This window comes from Pagrus major, chromosome 2 (assembly GCF_040436345.1).
Source record: "Pagrus major chromosome 2, Pma_NU_1.0".
Classification (NCBI taxonomy): Eukaryota; Metazoa; Chordata; class Actinopteri; order Spariformes; family Sparidae; genus Pagrus; species Pagrus major.
In genome coordinates, this window is record NC_133216.1 from 4903812 (window position 1) to 4926424 (window position 22613).

A 22613-nucleotide genomic window follows, 5' to 3' on the forward strand; every position below is an offset into this window, starting at 1 on the left:
CCTTATCACTTCTGCCAGCACTCAGCGCCTCATACAGTTTACTTACTTATGTTACTTACAAAAATGACCTATTTAGTGTGGAGCGACTCGAAGAATAGGGGGATCATCTGGGCTGAATTCCTAGTTTCAGTTTCAGTGAAGTTTATCTTAATTTGTGTGAAATGCGACACAAACTCTGAGACAGCATACCATTTTATTTTACACCATCCATTTACACTTGTCATCACATCCAATAAAACTGCACCAGAAAAGGGATTTACAGCAAAATACGTCATGTTAACTAACCCATAGGGGCAGACACTCAAAAATAATCCACTGATATGATCAGATGTTTGTTTTTGTTATCCGTTTTGGCAATCAATTGCAAGCGTTTCCCATTTATGAGTCAACCTGAAATCCAGAGTCACTCACAACTGAAGTCAATTAAACACGAAAATCACTTTCATAAATGATCAAGATCCATGACGATCACTGAAACAAAAGGAAAACGTAATATGATGGAGTTTTTACTGTAAATCTTTATATACAGTCAGCTTTATGAACATGCAAGATCAACCATAGAAATACACTATGAATATCATAGTCTATATCGCAATCCCCCATTACTACCAGTTGCTCAAAACATGAGCTACTGACATCACCCACATTCCCTGTGCACTGATATGCTTACTTCCTGTCCACGGACAGGGGACTGCGTATTAAGTAGGGCCGTTATCAGGCTGTACATATGGCAGTACAATGTTTTGCACTCTTGTTCTTTCACATACTGACCAGCAAACCGGGCCACGTCATAATGCAAAGAACTAATTTAATCACTTTTTGCTGATAACAGGAAAGGACAGCAGTTGCCTGTTGACCTCTCTCAGCTGAGCATCTAGAGTCTCTGTGGTTAGTTCGAGCTCTGCTAGTTGAGTCTGTAGGTTTGTGATGGTCTCATTCAGCTCTTCTTCTTTGCGGCGTGAATTAGCAGCCTGCCTGCTGTACTCCAGCACCATGCATCCACCACCAATGAGGAAGATGATTGTCTCTCCCAGCAGCTCTGCACCCAGTTCTGCAGCCGCCTCCTCATTCAGTGGCTTAATGGTGGAACCCCGAAAGCCCATGATCCGCATCTTCGTTCTCATCTCAATCCAGTGGTAAACTGTGAGGACAAACAACATTGGTGATTGCACAGGTCCACTTAGATTATCAATATGGTATTTTGGTGTTGGTCACATTTGAACTAGGATTGCAACAGTATGACATTTTCACTTTACGATAACCATCTCAGAAAATATCACAGTTTTACGATATTCAGTATTAGACATTTATTATTACTAATATTATCAGCTACAATGACCCGTAGAGGAATAAAAACAGACGGGTATTTTTTGTTTGTTTTGTTTTGTTTTTTGGTTAAACAAACACTTAATTACAATTTTCCAAAACATTATTTCCTGACAGACATCAAACTTGATATAAACATTATATATGTGTATATTAATATATATATATATCAGAATCAGAATCAGAATCAGAATCAGCTTTATTGGCCAAGTATGTGAAACACAAACAAGGAATTTGACTTGGTTTTTTCTTCGCACACAATGTACATAGACATAGACATGAACATAAACAAACATAACAACATTCAACTTATATATATATAACAATATATATATATATATATATATATATATATATATATATATATATATATATATATATATTTAATAGGGTAGAATTCAATAAGTAGATAAGCAAATGCACATGGTATGATAACTTTCCATTTTCATACCACTGTCTCTTTGTAAAACGTGACAACTCAAACCAAAACAATCTAGATGGATAAATAGCAATACAGGTAAGAGGAAAAATATGTATTTTTGATTTTGAGGTTGAACTGTCTCTTTAAAAGCAGTCAGTACCTTGTGGCATTTGTCCAAGTTTCCATATTATTGTTAATTTTATCAAGAGATATGTCTTTGAATGATCATACCCGATGTTTCTCTATTTTCTTAATAAAAAGGTTTTCCTCCACGTCATCAATATAATATTGGAAAGATCTGCTGTCCTCTCAATATGTCACAGTTTTTGTACAGTACTGTTTTATGTTGTGTGAAAAGTGTAAATGTTTTGAAAATGAACTGTGACTAGTTAAAGGATCATCTGAGGATGAGACAACCTTACATGAAACTAGCTCTACCTTCTATTTTGACAGTGTTTATTGCGACTAAACATAACTGTCTGATGTGTCTAAACAACAGAGCACAGCGGCTGCTCAAAAATATGTTCACCAATTCAAATGTTGTGTCAGTATCTGAACAGGACGTGGGGCAAAAGGGCAACAGGGCAACAGGCATTGTGCTGCCCTGTAGCACAGCAGAGGCTCGGCCTCATACAACCTGTTCAATGACACACAAGACCCGCCCTCCTAGAGCTTTCCCGGCTCCTATTGGTCAACCAGATTTAACCCTTGACAATGATTGGGTAAGCGCTCTTGACAGGTACAATGTGATTGGTTGCTGCGCCTCTTTCGCTTTAGCCATCGTCCGAGTAGCTGACACTGAAATTAGCGGTCATCGCTAGCCGTTAGCTCGGTTACTCACTGTTCGCAGGCGGCAGACAGATGTAAGTCTTAAAAAACTCGCTTCTCCGGGCTCCTGCTTTTATTCGGTTCGCTACAGGCTTGCTCATCTGCCTAACTCCCAGATAGAGGAGCTTGGCGATGGGAAAGGCACCAACGACCATCTTGGCGGAAATACTATCACCAGCGCGGGGCGGAGCACGTTGTGGTGACGCGATGACGTTTGTTGATTGACAGAGTCAGCGACCAATCAGCCCACGCGTGTGAAAGACAAAGTTTTATTAATGACTCACCTTATTAATCATGGGAATTTTGTATTGCAACGAGGTTTCTGCTGAAACAAGAGGCATTAAATATACTTTAGACCACTAACATATAACTGTGAACTATTTTACACACGTGATCATCACTCATACATGCAACATTATGCTATTAGAAATGCAAATATAGTTGATTAATTGATTAGTCGATCAAAATCTGGACACTGGGGGACTTTGATGAGCATTTAATCAATTAATCGTTAAAAGAATCAGCAGATTAATCAATGACAATATATGTTATTCTCCACATGTATACAGTGATATATTGTATAGGCCCACGAGATATTATTCAATAATAAGACCTAAGTTTTATAAATGTGCATCAAATGTATCATAATCACGTAAAACAAATGACATACTTGTTAGTCATTGTGTTCATCTATAGGTTGGATGTAATTAATTTAACATTTTGTTGTGATTGAATATGCAATGACATAAAGTATCTTATATTTTGTTTAGACTCGAGCATATGATTACTTGGATACAAAAGAGAGTTACAGCTGCTGGGGTTATAAAGCTGTCATTAGCTTTATGTACCTGTAGGAAAAATTATGCACCATGTAGGCTATTTAAAGAAAACAACAATTAAAAAATGTCAGCTCAAGACGATGGCAGGCTATGCTTTAGGCTACCTGTGCCAGCTGTGCTAGAAACACCTGGCTCGGGTTACAGCAGCGGGGAGAGCCAGAGGGGCTGGACTGAGCGAAAATAACTCAACTCGGTACGCAGCTATGACTAAATGTCTGGAGCAGCCGCCACTAGAGAGAGAAACACAGACTGAGCAGCCCAACTACAGGAAGGCAAGAAACTTTGAAGAGGGCTCAGGTTTCCTCTCGACTTTGGGACAGACGAACAAAAAGGCTCACATCCATTGAGGTAGGGAATTCATTTTATTCGTCCCGTGGCGTACACACCTATCTGCGTAGGAAATATACAGTGTGAGGTGAGGATACATTGTTTTACTATAAGATCGCGTCTGTATTGTGCGAGGAGTGTATTGTTTGTTTCACTCTGTTCGCAGCGCCAGTAGTCATGAAAACGCCTTTTTTCCCCCACTATTGAATAGTTTTTTCCATGGTTTTCTGGTTCATTGTGAGGGGTCTTGAATGCGAGGAGGAGCTTGGTCTCAAACTAATGAAAATCAGATGTTACCATCCCAGCCTGGCATGCCTAGCAGGCTACAACCACAGAGGAAAGCTGCTGGTCATTGATATAACCTACTGATGTGCAGCCTGTACAGCAACCTTGGCCAATATAACCACACTGACTACTACTACTATAGTCTACAATCACCTGTGGGCTTTTGTGACTTCCTTAAAATGATTTATGATCATATGATTATTATTTAATAGTGATTTTATCTGATTGAATGGTATTTTTATGATCCTTTTTGTGATGTTATTATTGGATGTTCACCATAATGTGACTGGTGGTAGGTTAATGTCTTTAACTGTGGTTTTAAAAAGGCAATTTTTCTTGCCACTGTCTCCAAGTGCTTGCTCACGGGGGAGTGTTCAGCCTCTGTAAATTAAAGAGTATGGTCTTAACCGCTAATTGCAAAGTGTCTTGATATAACTTTTGTTGTGATCTGGCACTAAATAAAACTTACTTGACTTTTAAGTGTTGCTGCGATAAACAAAAGATCCATTGTAACATTTGGAGTTCCTCATGTACTGTTTGTTGTGACTGGGAGGAAGGAACTCAAATGTGTTAGTTATTTGCTGAATTTATGAGCAGCGTTGATCACTAATAACTGTAATCCACAAACAAACCCAACCTTCTTGTCAGAGCAGGATTTAAATTGAGTTTGTCCAACCTGTGTGCGCTGTGCTGGTTCTCACTCAAAACCAGCTGGGCTGCATTGTGTGATACACGTGCTGTAACCTGTTGCCTAATAAACTGAACGTACTCTACCCAGAATGACTGTAATTTGAATTTCTCTTGAGTCATCACTCATACATGTATCTACATGCATAATTGAGCACTCATGCATGTGGATACACGCTAGCAGACACTGTATATATTTGTAGCTTCTCCGTAGTGGCAATGCTTTTCACTCTTTGCTCGTGCATGACACACTGCAGGTACTAAATAGAGCATGTAACTTGCCAGAAATGTCTGTTATGTTGTGTAGCACTGAGAGATTCCTGAGTCACATGCTGTGGAGAACAGTGTTGCTCTAGAAATGAGTAGGATAATTGGCATAGTGCTAGAAACGACTATGCCAAAGAATGAAGGCATAGTCGTAATGAGGGATTACTTCTTATCATCTCTAAAATACCCTTCGGCCGGTACATAGCTTATGTACCTTTAGTGTCTGCACATTCTGACTGTTATCCTCAGCTTGAGGAGATCAACCGAGCTGCATTGTTTAAGGTTGTAGTCTTTGGCAGTGACAGTTGCTGTCATGAGTAGAATGTACTTTGTGTGTTCATGATTGCGCAAATGCACACTATCTATTTATGTAGGCAGAAATGCATTTCAGAGGTGTGGGTGTATCATAATTACGTACTTTGGGTGGAGCTTCTGTATCTGAGAAAGATTACAGGAGACATGATTAATCAATGAGCCATGACAGGTCATTAGAGGATTCATCACTTGACAGTAGTCAAATTTCAGTCAACAGCTCATGTGGGAGAAGAAACAGCTACAGTTTATTGCCATGTCATGGCAGTTTGGTCGTTGTTTCATAATCTATTAGACCTGGGGTGATATTTTTGGATACACTTTTTTTGGAACACACTGTTTATGTGGTTGTGACAGAAAGCAAACATAAAAACCATGAATTCACAAGATTATCTCTTTCCTCGAGCACTGTGACTCAGATTCAGTAATAACACAATACCTCCTTCCTGTTATTGCACAATTAGCCTTAATCTCTTATCAGAATCCAGAAATGCCAACAGCCATCATTTCAATGAATCCCATTACATGAGATAATAGTGAACCAATGTTAACATTGCATTCAATGTCTAACAAAGCTGAGTCCGATGATTTTGACCGGGACCTATATGAGAATAAAATCACAGCTGTGGGGATCAGTAGAAGATTTATACACCTGTGGGTCATAATTTAGTTTGTGTTGTCTGCATGTTGACATACCGCTAGACTTTGGTTACAGGACTCCATTAAAAACAAGTGAAAAGCAACCCACAATGGGAAGTTTTTCAGAGGAATTTCTTTCATCATTCAGTCTCAGCCAAGTTCCCTGCCAAGAGTGAGCAGAGACAAAGCGAGAACAATCTGGAGGAAGGATATGATGCATGGGGGTGAATGTAGGGCTGGGTGGAAATAAGTTCAGCAGAAACTAGAGATTCATTTTCTTGTGTAATCTGGAATTTCTGGAGAAGGGCATAAAACGAAAGAGGGTGGGACTGCTTGTAATCTTGGTCAGACACACCCTGGTATTCTGCAAAGCTAATGATTATTGTCTTTAATCCTTCAACCTCCTTTGTGCTTCCCACATGATCTCTGCTTTTCTGAGTGTCCGTCAACAAAAAATAGAATTCCCAGCTTTTTAAAGTCTACTATGCAGAGGTAGCCAGCAAGCTTTATTTCCTGCTTTGTGGTTTAATCTTGTGGCTTTCATCTTGGCTTTACCACTCGACAGAGCTAATTGTTGCTTGTTAAAATGGTAGAAGCAGCTGACATTGTAATCAACAGAACTGGAAAGAAAGTGAACACGGGGTTTTCCAAGAAACTTCTCTTTAGAAAGAAACCATAGTGCACCAGCAAGCCAGGAATAGAGGACAGCACTGCTGCAGCGACCACAAGCCGTCATTCCACTTTAAACCTTGAAATGATTTATGTTTCTGTGTTTCACTACTTAAAGACAAACACTCCTCTTTACTGGGTGTCTACTTTAAAGTGCAACAGTTGCCTCACTTGATACTCTCTGTGACAGCTCTGCGCAGTTATAAAATATGCCGATAAGAAAAGCAAAAGAGGACAAGATGAATTAACAACACAAGCTGTCAAGATAAAGATCAAAAACAAGAGGATTATTTTAACAATCTATAACCTCAAGACTACAAAATAACAGATGGTAGAACAAGACATATAATGTCATAAGGGAAGTAAGGAAATACCCTCTTTTCAGTCTATTAACCCGTGAATTAACCTTTTAAATGCATTATAAGTTGGCCATTACTTAAAGCTACTACAAGGAACTTTCATTTTTTGTTGATCCTGGTGGCCACTGTCGATAAAAGATGACGATGTTGAAACAAGGTAAACTTTGTTTTAGTGCCGTAACACCAGACTAAAGCAGCTTCTTTCCTCAGGCTGAGACACCTCAATTTTGTTTCATGACTTGTCCTACCTGTTAAGAATAAAAACTTTATAGAAATAGTCAGTCTTCTTGCTGATAGTCTTGTTTGCTTATGCAGTTCATGGAGAGGGATCATTGCTAAATTAAGATCGTTTCATAACCAGTTAAAAGTTCCTTGTAGCACATGTAATTAATTAATATATGCTGTTACATCTATTCTCTTATTAAGCACATTTTGCTTGTTACAACACACATATTAACCAACACAGTAAAAGAAGAGGAGGGGTGAATGAATCACTGGGCAGGAAGAGGAGAGTTCAGTGACTGAGTGATCGACCTGACCTTTGTTAGTCAGTGAGAGTGCAGTCTCTTTTTGTGTGAGCTGCTCTTGACAAAGATAAGCGTCTCGGGCTGTGTGTGAACTAAATGCCTCACTGGGAGGAGTGGTGAGGAATTTGAGCCTGTGACCAGCCCTGACTGAGACTCGGCCTGCCACAGCACAGCACACAGTTTGATGAGTAGCTATTATCTGACTGTGCTAAACACTTTAACTTCATGACCCTCTGACATGTTTTCTCTCTGCACTAGCTAATGTTTAACTGGTGTTACTGGCTTATCCGGTAACTGAGAAGGATGTGTATAATTAAATGTTGGTTAAGGTTTGTCTTGTTTGTGCATGATTTTTGTGTTTTCAAGGCCTAACAAGTAACAAGTCCTTGTTTTCCACAGGCCGAGAGACTGACCTTATGTTCTGCCCGACTATACATGGCCATTATTAGTTCATTTTAGGATTGCAAATGAGGGACAGGTGTGTTAGATTGGCTCAATGCACTTGGATAAATGTACGATTGACTGTTATTTTGAGATATTTCATCAGCCCCAACATGTACTGTACATATTTACAGTACGGTGATGACGTAACAAAATAGGTTTAGACTAACATGGCATCTTATCTTACTGTGATGTACGTGAAGGCCACAGCAGGACTTACTGTTCCCCTTCAAAATGTCATTAACTAAAGGTTCTCCACAATGTTAAGGCTTCTAAGTACTTAAAAGAGAAAGACGCACTTAATATTTTGTCTTTTAAGTTTATGAAGAACTTGCCATTGAGTAGTTGGCTTTTCTTTTTTATTCCAACATGTCACTTTTAAGCATTAACCAAACTGAACAATTTATTAAGGCATTGAACTTATTTACACTTATTTTAATTTTACCATGACCAAAATTTGCCCACAAATAGAAGCAGGCAACTTATCTACCTAGAGTCTTTTCCTCTATATTTGACAGTTGTTGTTGTTGTTGTTGTTGTTGTTGTTGTTGTTGTTCTGGTGTCCCCTCTGGTGAAAACCAATGTATCTTCGATATTATTTTTCTTTTTAACACAGCTGTTTGCAGGATGCATGGCAATTTGGTAATTTATCTATTTGTGGCTATGTAGGATTAATAACTGTAATATGACAATTTTGATACAAGGTAAACTTGGTTTAGTGCCACACCGTATCATCAGACCACATAGCAGCTTCTATCCTCAGGCTGTGATACTCCTCAGCTTGAATCTCATGGTACAACCCTGTGGTGTAGAGTAATGGATAAAGGAATCTTGAACCTTGAATAGCTTTATGTCAGCCCGGACTAATTCAACTGTTGTCATACACAGCTGTCTGGAGTATTAGTATAATATGTCATCCACTTGACTGCACCTGTCTATGTGTCTGAAACTGGCTTTCAAACAGACAAGTCACATGTGGTATTCAGCTGAAACACCTGGCACCACCGATGATGCGGTTGAGTCAGCAAGCAGGACAGACACTGCTACTATTTTTCCTTAATGGGGCCTCAAAGGGTTTTGATGTCACTGAGTGGTGTGATCCATCACATAAATGGTTAAGGCATGAATCTAGTGTTTATCTGCAGTCAACAAAGTATGAGGAAACTGTGCCTTGTTTGGACATGTAGGGCGTTCAGGTTATTTGTTCCCAGAAAGTTGGCTCTCTGTCAGAGCGTCAGAAGAGTTGAGAGAGCTTGGAGCCTGCGGCAGGAGAGAAAGGGTATGATTGAACACAACTGTTAGCTACAGCAAGCCTAATTTTATTGCACTAAGCAAATAATATGTGAGGAACCTGAAGGGCAAGAGGCCAAGTTCATGCAAATCTTGGTGCTGGTACAGGCATGCTGAGTCCCATAAAAAATGCTGAGTGTTAAAGCGCTGAATGGGAATCCATCTCGTGAGATTCTGAAAATATTGTCAGTTGGAGTTGGTGTGAGACTGCTCTCCTTACAGCTGTGATGTGTTTCTTTTTTCAGGAGCCGAAAGCTGCGACCTCACAGCCATGAGTTCTCAAACAAGCTTTGGCAGCAGCATGTTGTGTGAGTCCTTGGTTTGTTATTTTGGCTCAGTGCATATTTGTGCACCTGGGAGTATTATCATATGCTAATTTTCTATGGTGCTTTTTGTGGTTTATATTCAGTCCAGAGTATAAATGATGACCTGAATGCATCGCTGGCTACAGCGGATGAGTTGTCCAGAGAGTTCAATTCCATGCTGAAGGAGGCCTCCTCCGACAACAACAACACAAAGTCTGGCTCTCAGGTACACGCATACCTTCAGTACTGACTTTCTCTTTTCAGCTTTTAGTTTGGAACAGATTGTAGTTATATGCTATGTAGTGTTTGAAAGTGTGCATACAGCGACTCAACCACCAGAATAAATGTTGCTAATGTATGTTTCTTCAAACCGTGGATATGTTGAAACTTATGTGTGCGTGCTGCAAATTTTCTTTAGGTTCAGTTTTTACTTTTACTGTATGTTGTGACAATGCTGTGCTTATAGCCGCTTGGAAAGGGTGAGGAAAAGATTGTTTTTTTGGATGACCTGGTTTTGTCACCATGAACACAGTTGGAATTTGCCCCAACGTCTTACAAATGTCAAATTGATTTCTCACTTGGCAGCCATTTTGCCTAGTTCCTCCTTCTGGCATGACAGTCAGCTCAACAAGTTTGAATGTATTTGTTGTTTGCAGAAACTTAAAATATATTTTACTCGTGTAAGGGCACACTCATACTTGGCCCAGTTGCCCTGTACAGTGCAGAAGCACGATTGTCCTTCCTCCCCAGTCCCCTGCTGTCCTGCACTCACATTGCTCTGGCCGCAACCAGGCCTGGGCATGGTTACCTCTTGTACATACGTCATCCCTTTGTAGCGCGGTTGCAGCGCAATGGAGAACAACAGAGAGAGCATGACTGTAACTTTACTGACTTTTTGTTGCTTATTTTGTGTCGTTTTGGCCATAGACTGCCCCTCACATTCCTGGATTTCTTGATTATGCAAGGCGCAAGGCAAGAGTTTCTGTCATTGATCCTTCTCAAATGTAAAATGTGTTCCTGAGGTTTACCTGTCCAAATTAAATGGGTATCTACTACTGTACTTTCCAGTTACATTTAAAAATCTTGTCATATAACCTAAAATAATACTACACTTATGTTGCCAGTATTCAACAGCACCATATTGTATGAGAATGTCTAAGACCCATTGGTGCAGCAGTTGTTGCATGCAAACAAAATAAGTGTTGTTTTATTTTTGTTAAAATGAAATAGTTTGCAGATTTTACTATCCAGCACAGTAGTTATATAGTAGTCATTCCTCATAATACCTATTTATACCAGATAAATTGTTCCTTCAGATCAACTCTACAACCTCCAGAGAGAAGCATCAGTCCACCAAGTTGTCCAACACCTCCATTCCAACAAGGGAGTCAACCAGCAGCAGTAATGGCAGCTCCAGCTCTCAGCAATTCTCCCCGAGCTCAACAACTCTCCAATCCACTGACTCCATCATCTCCAGGAATAAAAATGACTCCCCTGTCTTTTTCAGCAGCCCACTCTCATCCCCAAAGATCCGCACGGAGGCAAGTTCTCCACTTCCTCAGACTCTATCCGACAGCTACTCGTACGACCGGCGAAGCCCCATGCCATCGCCTCGCTCCCCAAGACGTAGTGCCTCCCCTCAATACAACAGGAGCCCACGAGGCTCAGTCAGTTACATGGACAGAAGCCCCTCTCCAAGCCCCACACGTCCATCGCGGTCTCTCAACCTGCTGAGCCCCTATGACAACAGCTCGAAGGGTCGTAGGTCGCCTCGGCCAGACCGAAGCCCCTCTCCTCTGTTTTTAAATCATTCAGGGTCCAACACACTACCACGAAATTTTGGCGGTTTCAATAAACCTGGTAAGTGACTGTAGTTATCCAGCTGTAAAACAGTTAGATGGAAGTTGTGGGCCATAAATATTATTTATGATGAACTAACCGTATTCCTAGTACAGTCATTTTGAGTTAAACTTACATGCAAGGTGAGAAATTACATGAAAGACTGCCATACTGGTTATAAAAGAAAATATACCTCACCATATAATTGCTTTGTGCTGTTGTATTTACAATATGACCAGCATTGTTATTTTTCTGAAAAGGGGGTTCATTTGGAAACAAAAGTAGTCTAGTTTAGGGATGGACTATTCATTTACAGATGTCCTTTAAGTGCAGTTTAAAGGGACAATTCACCCATAAATTAAAAATACATATTTTTCTTCTTGCCGAGTGCTATTTATCCATCTAGTTTGTCCTGGTGTTAGTTGCCAAATTTTAAAGATATTCCTTCTCTCGAATATAATGACACTAAATGGCACTCGACTTACATTTTCAATACGTTTTCCCGGTTACTCAAGATAATCCACAGACCTTGTACTGACCAGTTTCATGTAGGAACAAAAAATTGGATGAGAGACTAGCTAACTCAGCTAGTGAACGTTACAGCTGAGCCAAGGACGACACCATTTATGTTTATATATCACAGGCGTGAACCTCTCATAACTAGATGCACACTTCCCTCTGCACCAAGAACTGAAAGAAAATAGTTCCTTCATGAAACTGCTCATAACAAGGTCTGTGGATTATCTTGAGTAACCGGGTCATGATACTTGGAGAGACGTTGCTGTCAAGTCTTTTTCTTTGAGCACCACAAGCTGAATGCCATCTAGATCCATTATATTTAAGAGAAGGCAGACGTCTCTATGGCCAATATCTCAAAAACTACAAGCTACAAGTAAGACGAAATACTCAGTCATCATGATGACAATACACCATTTGAGCCAGAAATTCAGAACTATCCCTCAGTGAAATGTCAGATCTGGATAATTATGTTAAGGGTTGAGCTTTTCTAATGAATCATGTTTTCGGATTGCTGAATGTGGTATTCAGATATGGTTTGTCAGTGGACTAGGTAGGGCCAGCAAGGCTGCCATTCCCAATTTAAAAGGCTGCCTTGCTTCACCTGCTGTTACGTTAATGAACCCAAAACAATGTGTTTTCATTAGAGGTGGGTGTGGAAGCTGGCTTTTGGTGTAACTGAACAGTAGCAAAAATGAAATACATAATAAAAAATTACTCACACTTAGTTAAAGTTATGACAAAGCACCTCGACATATCACCTAACAAGTGCTTTGAGTCACTGCTACCCCACCCAAAGGAATTTGGGTTTAATGTCAAAGAGTGATTATTCAACTCAACAAAGAAAGTCTCTCTGCCACTCTTTCTCTATTTTTGTGTGTTTCTTTCTCACTTTCTCTTACTCTCTATCTCTCTATCTCAGATGAGGGCGTGCAGCGGCAAAAGACTCCTGCCAAGTGGAATGAGACAGATCTGGACGTGTCCTATGAGAGGAAGCCTCACCACACCTATGACAGTTAGTTTATTTTCGTTCAGTCTGTTTTTCGTCAACGTTTTTTTTAAATTTGTAGAATTAGTCCAGGACAAATACTTTTGGTACAAAGTGTAAGGAGCACTGGCAGTCTTTCCCTGTGCTGTATGTGGTCGCTGTTTTCTAAATCAACACTTTGCTGTTACAGAGACAGAGTGGCTGCGGCCGTCTGTGCCAAATAGCAGCTGGAGAGAATCCAACCTTGATGGCCCTCCTCCGGCCCCAAGCCCTAAAAAGGTGGGTGGTGATAACAAAAAGTTTGAGAAGGCACTGTGAGAGACGTTGTGGCCCAAATTTGTTTTTGTTGTTCCACCACATGGAAGTGACTGCAAGTCACCTTGCATTGTTTTTCACAGATAAGAACAGGGTGTAGTGGCTAACAGACTCTGGGTGGGGACACGAGCCGGGATTTGTAGAAATGGCACACCTTTCATTATCTTCTTGAACTCAGAAACTCAATGATAGCATTTCTTTTTTAAAGATTATTTTTGGCTTCTGTGGAACAAAAAACTGCTTAAAGCGTCCTGCAGACACTATCAACGTTATTATCCCACTGGAGTCCTGTTTCTGCCCGCCCAATAAAAATATTGTATTATCCTTTTGGCTCTAAATCTAAGAAAATGTAACAAACAAGGAAGGAAATATTTAAAAACTTTACTGTCGTGGCTAAATCATTAAAAAAGCAAACATGTTTCGTCCACTTTAGGTCATGTAGGCGGAGCCACAATTGGTTGTTTATTTTGTTTTTTTAATTACAGTTTTTTTCTTCATGATTTAGCCCTTATAATTTCCATACTTGTTTGTTACATTTTCTTATATTTGGACTGCCATAATAGCCTTCTTCTTTGAGGTGAGGAACTTTTTCTACCATTTTCATGAGCACCCGACATATTTTGACCTACAATGGATTATAAAGAGCATCTCTTTTACTTGATTATTATTCTATTTCAACATTGGTGCTGAGCAGGAAGCCTACTATGGGGTTTTTTGCAGCCAAAAGTTGACAACTGGTTGCCTAATTGTTGAGAGATTGAAACATACATTTTCTGTAAAATCAAACCAATGAGCTAAAAAAGGCCTAAGCTTCAGAGTTAAATTATTATGATTGTCTGTGATTTGCCATTATCAGAGACCATTCGAATTACACAGTCATCTAATCAGTGGATCAAGATTAGTAAGAATTTATCCCTCTTTTCTTTCCTTCCCAGGTTCCTCACTCTAAACCTCTCCAGTATTCTCATGGCTCTCTCCCCCGTAACACACGGATATCAGTACCTCCAGATGTTTCATCCCCAGTCCACTCCCCCTATCACCTTCAGCCCATCATCTCCCGTATTTCTATTCCTCCAACATCTGCTCAGTCCCGTCCACGCAAGCCCATCCCTCTCTCTGTCATCATGCGTCTCCAAAACCCTCACTGGGGAGCAATTGCGACCCGCCATCCCAGAGTCCTGGGAGAAGAAGGTGATATGGGACCTTACCCACCAGTTGGACCCTTCCCAAGGGAATTCTCCAACCAACCTGTCCTGTACCCACCTGAGCTGAGACAGCCAGCCATATACAGTGATGGTAATGCATTTCACACCTGTGCACACACTCACTCTGACACTCTCTATGTTCACAGGATCTTTGTTCATTTTGCCTTTTGTATCCATTGTTGCAGTGCTAAACCCAGGCGATGTAGATGCAGAGTTAGAGCGGCTGGACTTTGCTCATCACATACCTGTGATTTTGGAGAATCCCAGCATGCCGGAGGGCAGAAGGGAGGGTGAGCAGGCTGCACCCAAAGCTCCCCGTCCCCTCAGCCCCACCAGGCTACAGCCAGTGGTGGCTCCTGAGGCCCAGACTCAGGAGATTCCTGACCTGGAGGAGCTGCTCCGTATCCGGGCAGAAATCCCCCGAGCCCTGAAGAGAAGGGGCTCCGTGGACCAGTCGCGGCCCCTTAAGAAGGCCTCCCACTACCAGCCGAACCAGTACAAAAATCTCATCGACAAGCTATTTCACAGGAAGGAAAACCGCCAGAAGGGGGAGCAAGGAAGCGACACAAGCAGTTCTTCAGAGGGAGAGGACTGCGCCATGCCTCCTGCCCCTCTACCTCAGACATCTTCACTGGTTCCCCATGACTTCAGAGTAAGAAATCTTTGAGCAGCTAGTGATGTTATAATCTCTGGACAAGAAGCAATTTGTCAAATTGTAAAATGAATAATAATAATGATAATTATAATATTAATGATAATTATAATAATAATAATGGGATAAGATAATGATGGGATTTATACATGAAATGTTTTATTATGCATTAAATGCACTGTAAAGTGACAATTCTCATGTACTACTGTATATGATATGGCAAGTCAAGTTTTTACTTTATACAAGCTTGCTTCTTGTTTGTCCCTTCAGAGTTACCATTCCATTCTGCGGCGGTCCAATCGGGAACGCAACGGTTCAGGAAGGCGAGCTCGGCTCAGCCCACTCGTCCTGCTGCTGGACGGAGCATTGGTTGGAGAACTGGAGACAGTGCAGAGGGCCGTGCAGGAGGTGTGTGTGTAGGCCCAAACTAATATATTAACACTTTACTGCTTGGTGTCACTGCCTCCTCTAATAATCTGCTACTACTACGCCTAATAATTTCACCCAAAATACAAACCCATAGCACCAACCATTACATACACAATAAAATGTATGTTTTAATAAACATGAACATTTGATTCAGGTCGGCAAACAAAAGTCATAAAAAATGTAGACAACAAGGATACACTTTTATTGCAATTTGCAAAACAAAATGTAAAATTTAAAGAATACTAACAATGGTTATCTAACTGTTAAAACATAATCTATTGAGATTATTGAATTGAATTAGATAAAGGCAATAATGCTTTTTGCATTTGTCATTTTGGTTACATTGTTTACGATACAACACAATGCGAGGCGATGCGATACGATATACTGGTAAGTAAATTTGGACTTGGACTTGAATTATATGCCCATATAGCTGCCTCCATATTGTAGTAAATTACAAAAACATATAAACAAAGCACAATATAGTGTAACAAAAACACAAATTACACATATCCTTCATTAAACATATTGCACAACCAGCGATAAGAATACAATAAACTATTGCACAATCCCTGCAGCCTCAAGCAACATTTAAAATCTAAATTGAGATAGGCACAACTTAGTTTTTAAATAGTTTACCTTGTTTTTCACTTTGAGCTTGCATTTTAACATATTGAAATCTTTTTAGCTTACATCAGTAGTCCCCATAAATAAAGTTTATAGGGTAAAAACTCCTAAACTCTTTCATTCAGAAATAAGTCAGTAAAGTGCAGTGCTGAAGTCGGTGCTACAGGGTGTAGACTTTAAGAAGCACTGAACCGTATGTTATATTTAACTTCCATTCTCTCGGGGAAGGTTTGCTGAGCCTGCATTCCCTCCTTCAACAAGACCCTGTATCTTCTTCACACAGAAAAACATTTCCCTGGAAGTTGCTCATCCAGTAAAACAGCATCTACTTCCATTTTAGCAGTTGCGGTTGAGGGCGGTTTTGCAGTAGTTTTGGAAGTCACAACACAAAACTTCTTTAACAGTGTGCAGAAGTTCTTGTCACATAATTAACGACAGTTCAGCTGATGAATCCGCTCTGTGTGTAAAATCTTTTCCATAGATGACCGATCCTAGCCAACCCAATGATGAAGGCATCACTGCCCTTCACAATGCCATCTGCGGGGGCCATTACAATGTTGTGGATTTCCTGGTTCGCATTGGAGCCAATGTCAGCGCCCCAGACAGCCACGGCTGGTAAATATTATTTTCCGCCTTTATAATTGGCATTTAAGTTGTATTCCTAGATGTTTTTATTGACTGCCAGTGCTTTGGCCCACAGGACTCCACTGCATTGTTCGGCCTCTTGTAACGACCGTCCTCTGTGTGAGTTTTTGGTGAGGAATGGAGCTGCTGTCATGGCCATGACGCAGAGTGACGGCGCAACTGCCTCCCAGAAGTGTGATCCTTACGCTGCTGGGTTTGAAGATTGCGAGAGCTTCCTGAGGGGTGAGGCAGTTACACCTACACATGGGCCAACACACATACGCACACACAGATACAGATACACCCTATGACACTGCACTATTAAATGCTAAAAATGAACACACAATGAATCATTTAATGACAGTTTGTGTTTGACAGTTGCACCTCTAACCACTGGTTAAAGGTCAAGTGTGTAGGATTTAGCGGGATCTAGGGGCAGAAATGGAATTTAACTAATTTGAAAATGGATTAAGTGATATCATCGTGCCGCTCTTCTAGACTTTTCCAAATGTTGTCGGACTGAATGGATCAAATTATGATAGTGAAACAAGTCATTTTGTTTTACAAAATAAGCTCATGGGTAAAAGTCTTCTCGGGCTACTGTGCATCATGGGACATTGTAATTGCACAGTTTGGTCGCTATGTAAAATTGGTGACAAAGCCTGGTGCTCATCCTAGGGGCCACCATGTTGTATTGATATATATTTATAAAGTAAAGCTGGAAATGCTTTTGAAACTCTGTTGAAAACAACTTTGCATGTATTCACTGATATACACTGGCTCTTCGTGTAAGAAAGTAAAGTGGTGACAGTTTAAGGAAAGATGCGCATTTAAGGATTTCAAAATAAAGATATAGTGAAATTTGAATTCTTACATACTTGGTATTTAATCATAAGCTGACTTGAAACCTTTTTAGTCAGGAAACACCACTATTCTCCCAGAACACTAGTCGGGAAGACTAAACTATCTCTTTCTGGTACTGTAAGTGTTAGACATACATATTTATTCTGCTTTCTTTGTAATACCAGGTGTGGAGGAGGCCATGGGGGTGGAGAACAGCGGGGTGCTGTACGCTCTGTGGAACTACCCGGCTCAGGCAGCCGATGAGTTGAGCTTCAAAGAGGGAGACATGGTCACCATCCTGCAGAAACCTGAAGGGTCGGACTGGTGGTGGGCCTCACTCTGTGGCCGGGAGGGCCTTGTTCCAAGCAACTACTTTGGGGTAAGATAATAATTTCAATGTTAATGAAGGGTTGAACAATTAAGCCTTCACCTCCTGATAATACACAAATATAGCATGAATGTTAATCTTTTGGTTTTTGTTTCCAGCTTTTCCCGAAAGTTCGACCAAAATCTCTCTGCTAAGTGGTCACTTGATGATCAACCCTGGTCAAACTGGTGCAGAGGACTGTCTGAAAAACTGCTTTACAGCTTCACACTGTTGTTTTTAAGGAGTATCTGTGTGATAATGAAAAGGCTGTATTGCTGCAGGGTATGAAAAATGTTTTTGATCTGTCAGTCAGGGGATTGAAGGAGAAGTCTCAGTATTGATTTTGGCCTCACTGACAAGGATAAATCTTTTGTGCTGGCTCTGCTGTAGGATTTTTTTTTTTCTTGAATGCTACAACTTTGTATTCTGCTAAACCTTTCTGTCAAACATGATGTCTGTCCAAAGGTTACAAAAAGGTCATACTATCTGCTGTTTTACTCAGCCTTCTTCCAGTCAGAAATCGACATTTCTGACTCATTGGCTGGTTAGTAATGAGAATGCAAAGAGTAGCTGCTGGTGTTCAGTCCACTCATCAGCAAGGTCAATTTAGCTGTATGCTAATAACGAACATGATTGTTGCTTCTGCAATCAGAGCAAAATCAACCTGACCATTATTGGAACAGAGTTGTCTGCTGCTTCATCAAATAAGTATCGAACAGTGAATAGGTGGTCAGGAGTTGACATTGACCTTTTATTGTGCGAAGCAACTTCTTCTGAGCATTGATGGATCCTATTAACACCCACATTCATGATTTTACTAGCCAAATATTTTTTGAGGGGTGATGTTTCATTCCAGTTAGCATTTTATGTTTCTGCAAACCACCGATACATTCGAATTCATGTGTATCATATCGACATTTCTTCTGTTCACATTACATGCACATGGACCGACAGTCATGTTGGGCGGTTTAGGGGATGGTGGTGGCGTTACAGAGAGAGACCACCGTTCGAGAGGATGTTTCAATGTTTGTAAGCATGAAACCACTGGATATTTTGCCAACTTTACATCTGGCCAGGGATTAAAGATGAAAACTAGCCATTGGCTTATTCTGGCATATTTAAAGTAATGTTGATTAACATGCACTGTCCCTAAGAAACAGTGGATAAATAAAATAGAAAAACTGATATTTCTACAAGGCATCCAGACATTTTCCATGTCCGTGGTTTGCAGAAATGTACGTTGCCAACATTTATTCTGATGATGGGGTTGCATGTTTAATGTTTTCCTTACAATGTGGCTGTAGACTATTTTTAAATGAATCTTGTTTGAAAGGGAATGCATGTTTTCTATGACTATGAAACTGGTCTTTTTGTAGCTGTATGTGTAGTCACGGTCATTGAATGTTTGGTGATGCATTGTTTGTGTGTTTTGTATGTTATCAGTTTTCAGAGTAACACTTATGTAGCAAGGGACTGCTGTGCTTTTAACCTGTAACCCCTCCCAAGGGGCACACAGTGACCAAATGTTTAAATATTCAATAAACACTTGAGTCACATGATTTTGGTTTTCTTTGAAATCTTTTGTCACATTCGTGTGTTTGTGGCTTAAATTTAGACTGTGAAATATCCTTTACTGACCAGCAGATGGCGCTGTAGAATCAAGTTAAAATTCAGCACCAGCTAACATTTACATTCGTCAATACTCGGCACATATAAACTAATATAACGTAAAACAACATTTATTGAGGCAGTTTTGTGCAGTATTAGTCCTGTATGTTGTGACTTATATTAAACCCTTTTAGTACTTGTTTGTGTCTTCTTTGAAGTTATATTTATTCTCATGTTCCTTCTCCCTCTCCTCTTCTTTTATACAACAGAGCACCCAAGCGACTGCTGTGATTCTTAATGAATCAATTAGCTGCACTATTATGCATAAGGGTAATTACTAAAAAAAACTACACTCATGATTAATATTTTTTTAATTAAGTCTGACTCAATCCTTTTGATCTGTAGACTATCTCTATCCCACTGGTATTAAGAAAACACCAACGCTTGTATGCTTCATCACAATCCCTGAGGAAGATTAGTGTCAACATTGTTTGAGGCTGACTGCTGTTTCCCTTTTAATGTCCTCTTTTTAATTTTATGTAGATTAGCAAAACATATGATGATGATGGCATACAAGGAGACACATATACACATTCATAATTTACTCACACATGGTGGTGTGTAGCTGTGGTGAACTAATGCAGTGTTTCAGATTTTCTGGTGAATAATTCAGATGACTTAAGTGGAGTGAACTGTCCACTGGCCTGTGGCAGCATACATAATGTCCTGCTGAAACAGATCTCCTCTTGGCCTCAACTGGAGGGCCTGAGCAAAGAAAAGAAGCCTACGCTAGAAAATGCCCATGTTAAGTCTTTATAAATAAAATATTATATTTGATACAAGTCAACACCTAAACCAAGGAGGAGATAATGTGACTTCTACCAACATACGCCTCAGCAGGTTTCTAGGAAGAAGAGAATGAGTACGAATAGTAACTTGATCAGATTGATTTTTTGTAAAGTAAGACTTTGGTTTAGATCGAGTTTCTCAAAGTTTTGACGACCAATGATTGATGCCAATTTAGGGACACTGCTTATGCTTATACACAGCTGATGATTGCACTGAAATTCACCCGTTTGCAGATACGACAGAGCATTTTCTTTCTGGCTTTTTCATCTCACTTCTGCATTAAACTGGTGAGTTGTCCACAGGAATGGAGCTTCTGTGATATTCACACTGCAACTACCATAGCTTTCTACGAGCTGTCATTCATAACCTGACAGCCACTTGTGAGGGGGGTGCAGTTTGAGTGATGAAGGCCTATTAAATGTAAGCAACTGAAGGTGGAAGTATTGAAATGAGCCACAGATGAAATGTGATGCATGTATTTCATGTCACGTACACGGGCACACAATATCTTTCAGAGGACCGCCATTGGCCCATGGACCAAAAATGAGTTACAGTGGCCTAATCTAAATGAGGGGTTCCCAACAGGCGGGTCACAAGAAGATTTAAAGGGTTTTTAAAGATTTAAAGATTCTCCTTTACAAATTGTACTCACTTTTTATGACTTGTCTGTAATCTTTGTTTTTTATTGGGCAGTGTTATTCATTCTTTGTAAGTGCTTGCAAATCAATTACATGCAACCCAGTGATGAGAAGGCAGTGGTTCAGTTTAAGGTGTAAGATTCAGGGGGATTTAGGAGGATCTATTCGATGAAATACAATAAAAATATAATAACCCGATTAGGTTTTCATTAGCGTATAATCACCTGAAACTCAGAATTGCTGTGTTTTCCTTGCCTTAGAATGAGTCTAGCCACAGATGATACTAAATCCCACTCACTGGACCTTTAATGATGATCTTATACAATTTCATAATTTATAGGGTGACAAACCAAAACGTTCTGGAAACATTCATTTATATGGCTGCAGACCACAAAATCTAAAGCAACCTAGTACAATACAATCGAGTAATAACGCCTACGTTTGTGAAACTGAAAATGTAACACTGCCCTCTCTGAGATCTATCTATTACAGGGCTGCTGGATTTGATTGCTTCACATTGTATGCAGGGGTTTCTATTTTTCTGATCACTGAGTCTAGTACATGTTCCTGCCTGCGACCACAAATGTACATTTCTGTCAGGGCCACAAACATTCAGTCACACTCGAGGCACATCTCTCTCCTCGTTGCTCTCTGACAGTGCTGCACTGGAGAAAGAATTGTATCTGCAGCAGTAAAGAGTTTTGTGCTGAACAGTGATTCTGTTCAAGCAGAACTCATTTGATGCCTCATTGAAACCCCATTATAACCACGATGGAGCAAAATGAACTCTTATTGACATGGTCTGCAGCCAGCTGGTTCAGGGTGGCGGAGGAGCGTGATTACTTGCCCTGTCTGCGGTGCGGTTGCACATTTTTATTTTCATTGTATTCTCATTCTCCTCACTGCATTCAATTCTGCATCACTGCCCCCACCACCACCACTTACACGCATACACACTGTGATTTGAGAAATGCTGGCCATTATCTGAGCCGGCCTCTTTGGCCGATCAGGATCTGACAACCCCACTTGACACGACAGGCCGGACCTCAACTAAACACATAAGAGCACTAAGAGCAGATGGACTTTACAGACATGATGTAGGGAACACAGCTGGGTAGGTCTCTAGAGAGAAATAGGAGGAGTGAGGCAATGACAAAGCAGGATGGGAAAATTGAATGAAGAGAAATAAAGAGTGTGATAGAGGGAATGGAATTTCTTTTCTGAGCCCACCACACAATTTTTCTGTTTGATGGGATACCTGCCAGAGGGATGCAAGAATAATCTATAAACCATTCAACCATGTCAAATGTGCTCCATTACACCTGCCATGACTGAAAGCAAAGTTGAATTAACAATCACGATCTGAAATCAAGTCTGATGGTGACAAGAAGAAGAAAAATCCTATAAAAGGAAGGGTTAATTTCATGTTTTTGAGTTGAAATAAAAAAGTAGGAGACCTATCGTATCCATACACACAGACACCGTTGCAGACATGACTGATGTATATGATGCCTCTGCCTTCAGATGGCAACCAGTGGACCCACAGGTCATCAATGTTGTATGTTTATGCCTTTTAAGTATTGAACAGACC

The 22613-nt window shown here is 40.3% G+C and overlaps 2 protein-coding genes across 3 annotated transcripts; one reads left to right on the plus strand and one right to left on the minus strand.

Annotated features, from left to right (window-relative positions):
- Positions 1-174: 174 nt before the first annotated feature.
- On the minus strand, positions 175-2730 carry opa3 (outer mitochondrial membrane lipid metabolism regulator OPA3). The gene is made up of 2 exons (XM_073481573.1): positions 2589-2730; positions 175-1141 (listed from the first exon to the last, which is right to left on the minus strand). Exons 1-2 carry the CDS (start codon positions 2728-2730, stop codon positions 813-815), a joined length of 471 nt encoding a protein of 156 aa, XP_073337674.1. The 3' UTR covers positions 175-812.
- Positions 2731-3660: 930 nt separating this feature from the next.
- Positions 3661-19486, plus strand: ppp1r13l (protein phosphatase 1, regulatory subunit 13 like). 2 transcript variants are annotated; one of them, XM_073481594.1, is made up of 13 exons: positions 3661-3762; positions 9463-9525; positions 9627-9748; positions 10839-11382; positions 12800-12892; positions 13056-13144; positions 14116-14476; positions 14571-15037; positions 15308-15445; positions 16575-16708; positions 16794-16960; positions 17746-17939; positions 18047-19486. In XM_073481594.1, exons 2-13 carry the CDS (start codon positions 9489-9491, stop codon positions 18080-18082), a joined length of 2382 nt encoding a protein of 793 aa, XP_073337695.1. In that variant the 5' UTR covers positions 3661-3762; positions 9463-9488; the 3' UTR covers positions 18083-19486. The 2 variants fall into 2 exon arrangements, with proteins under 2 accessions (XP_073337695.1, XP_073337686.1); XM_073481585.1 differs by lacking the exon at positions 3661-3762 and adding an exon at positions 9068-9206.
- The last annotated feature ends 3127 nt before the right edge of the window (positions 19487-22613 follow it).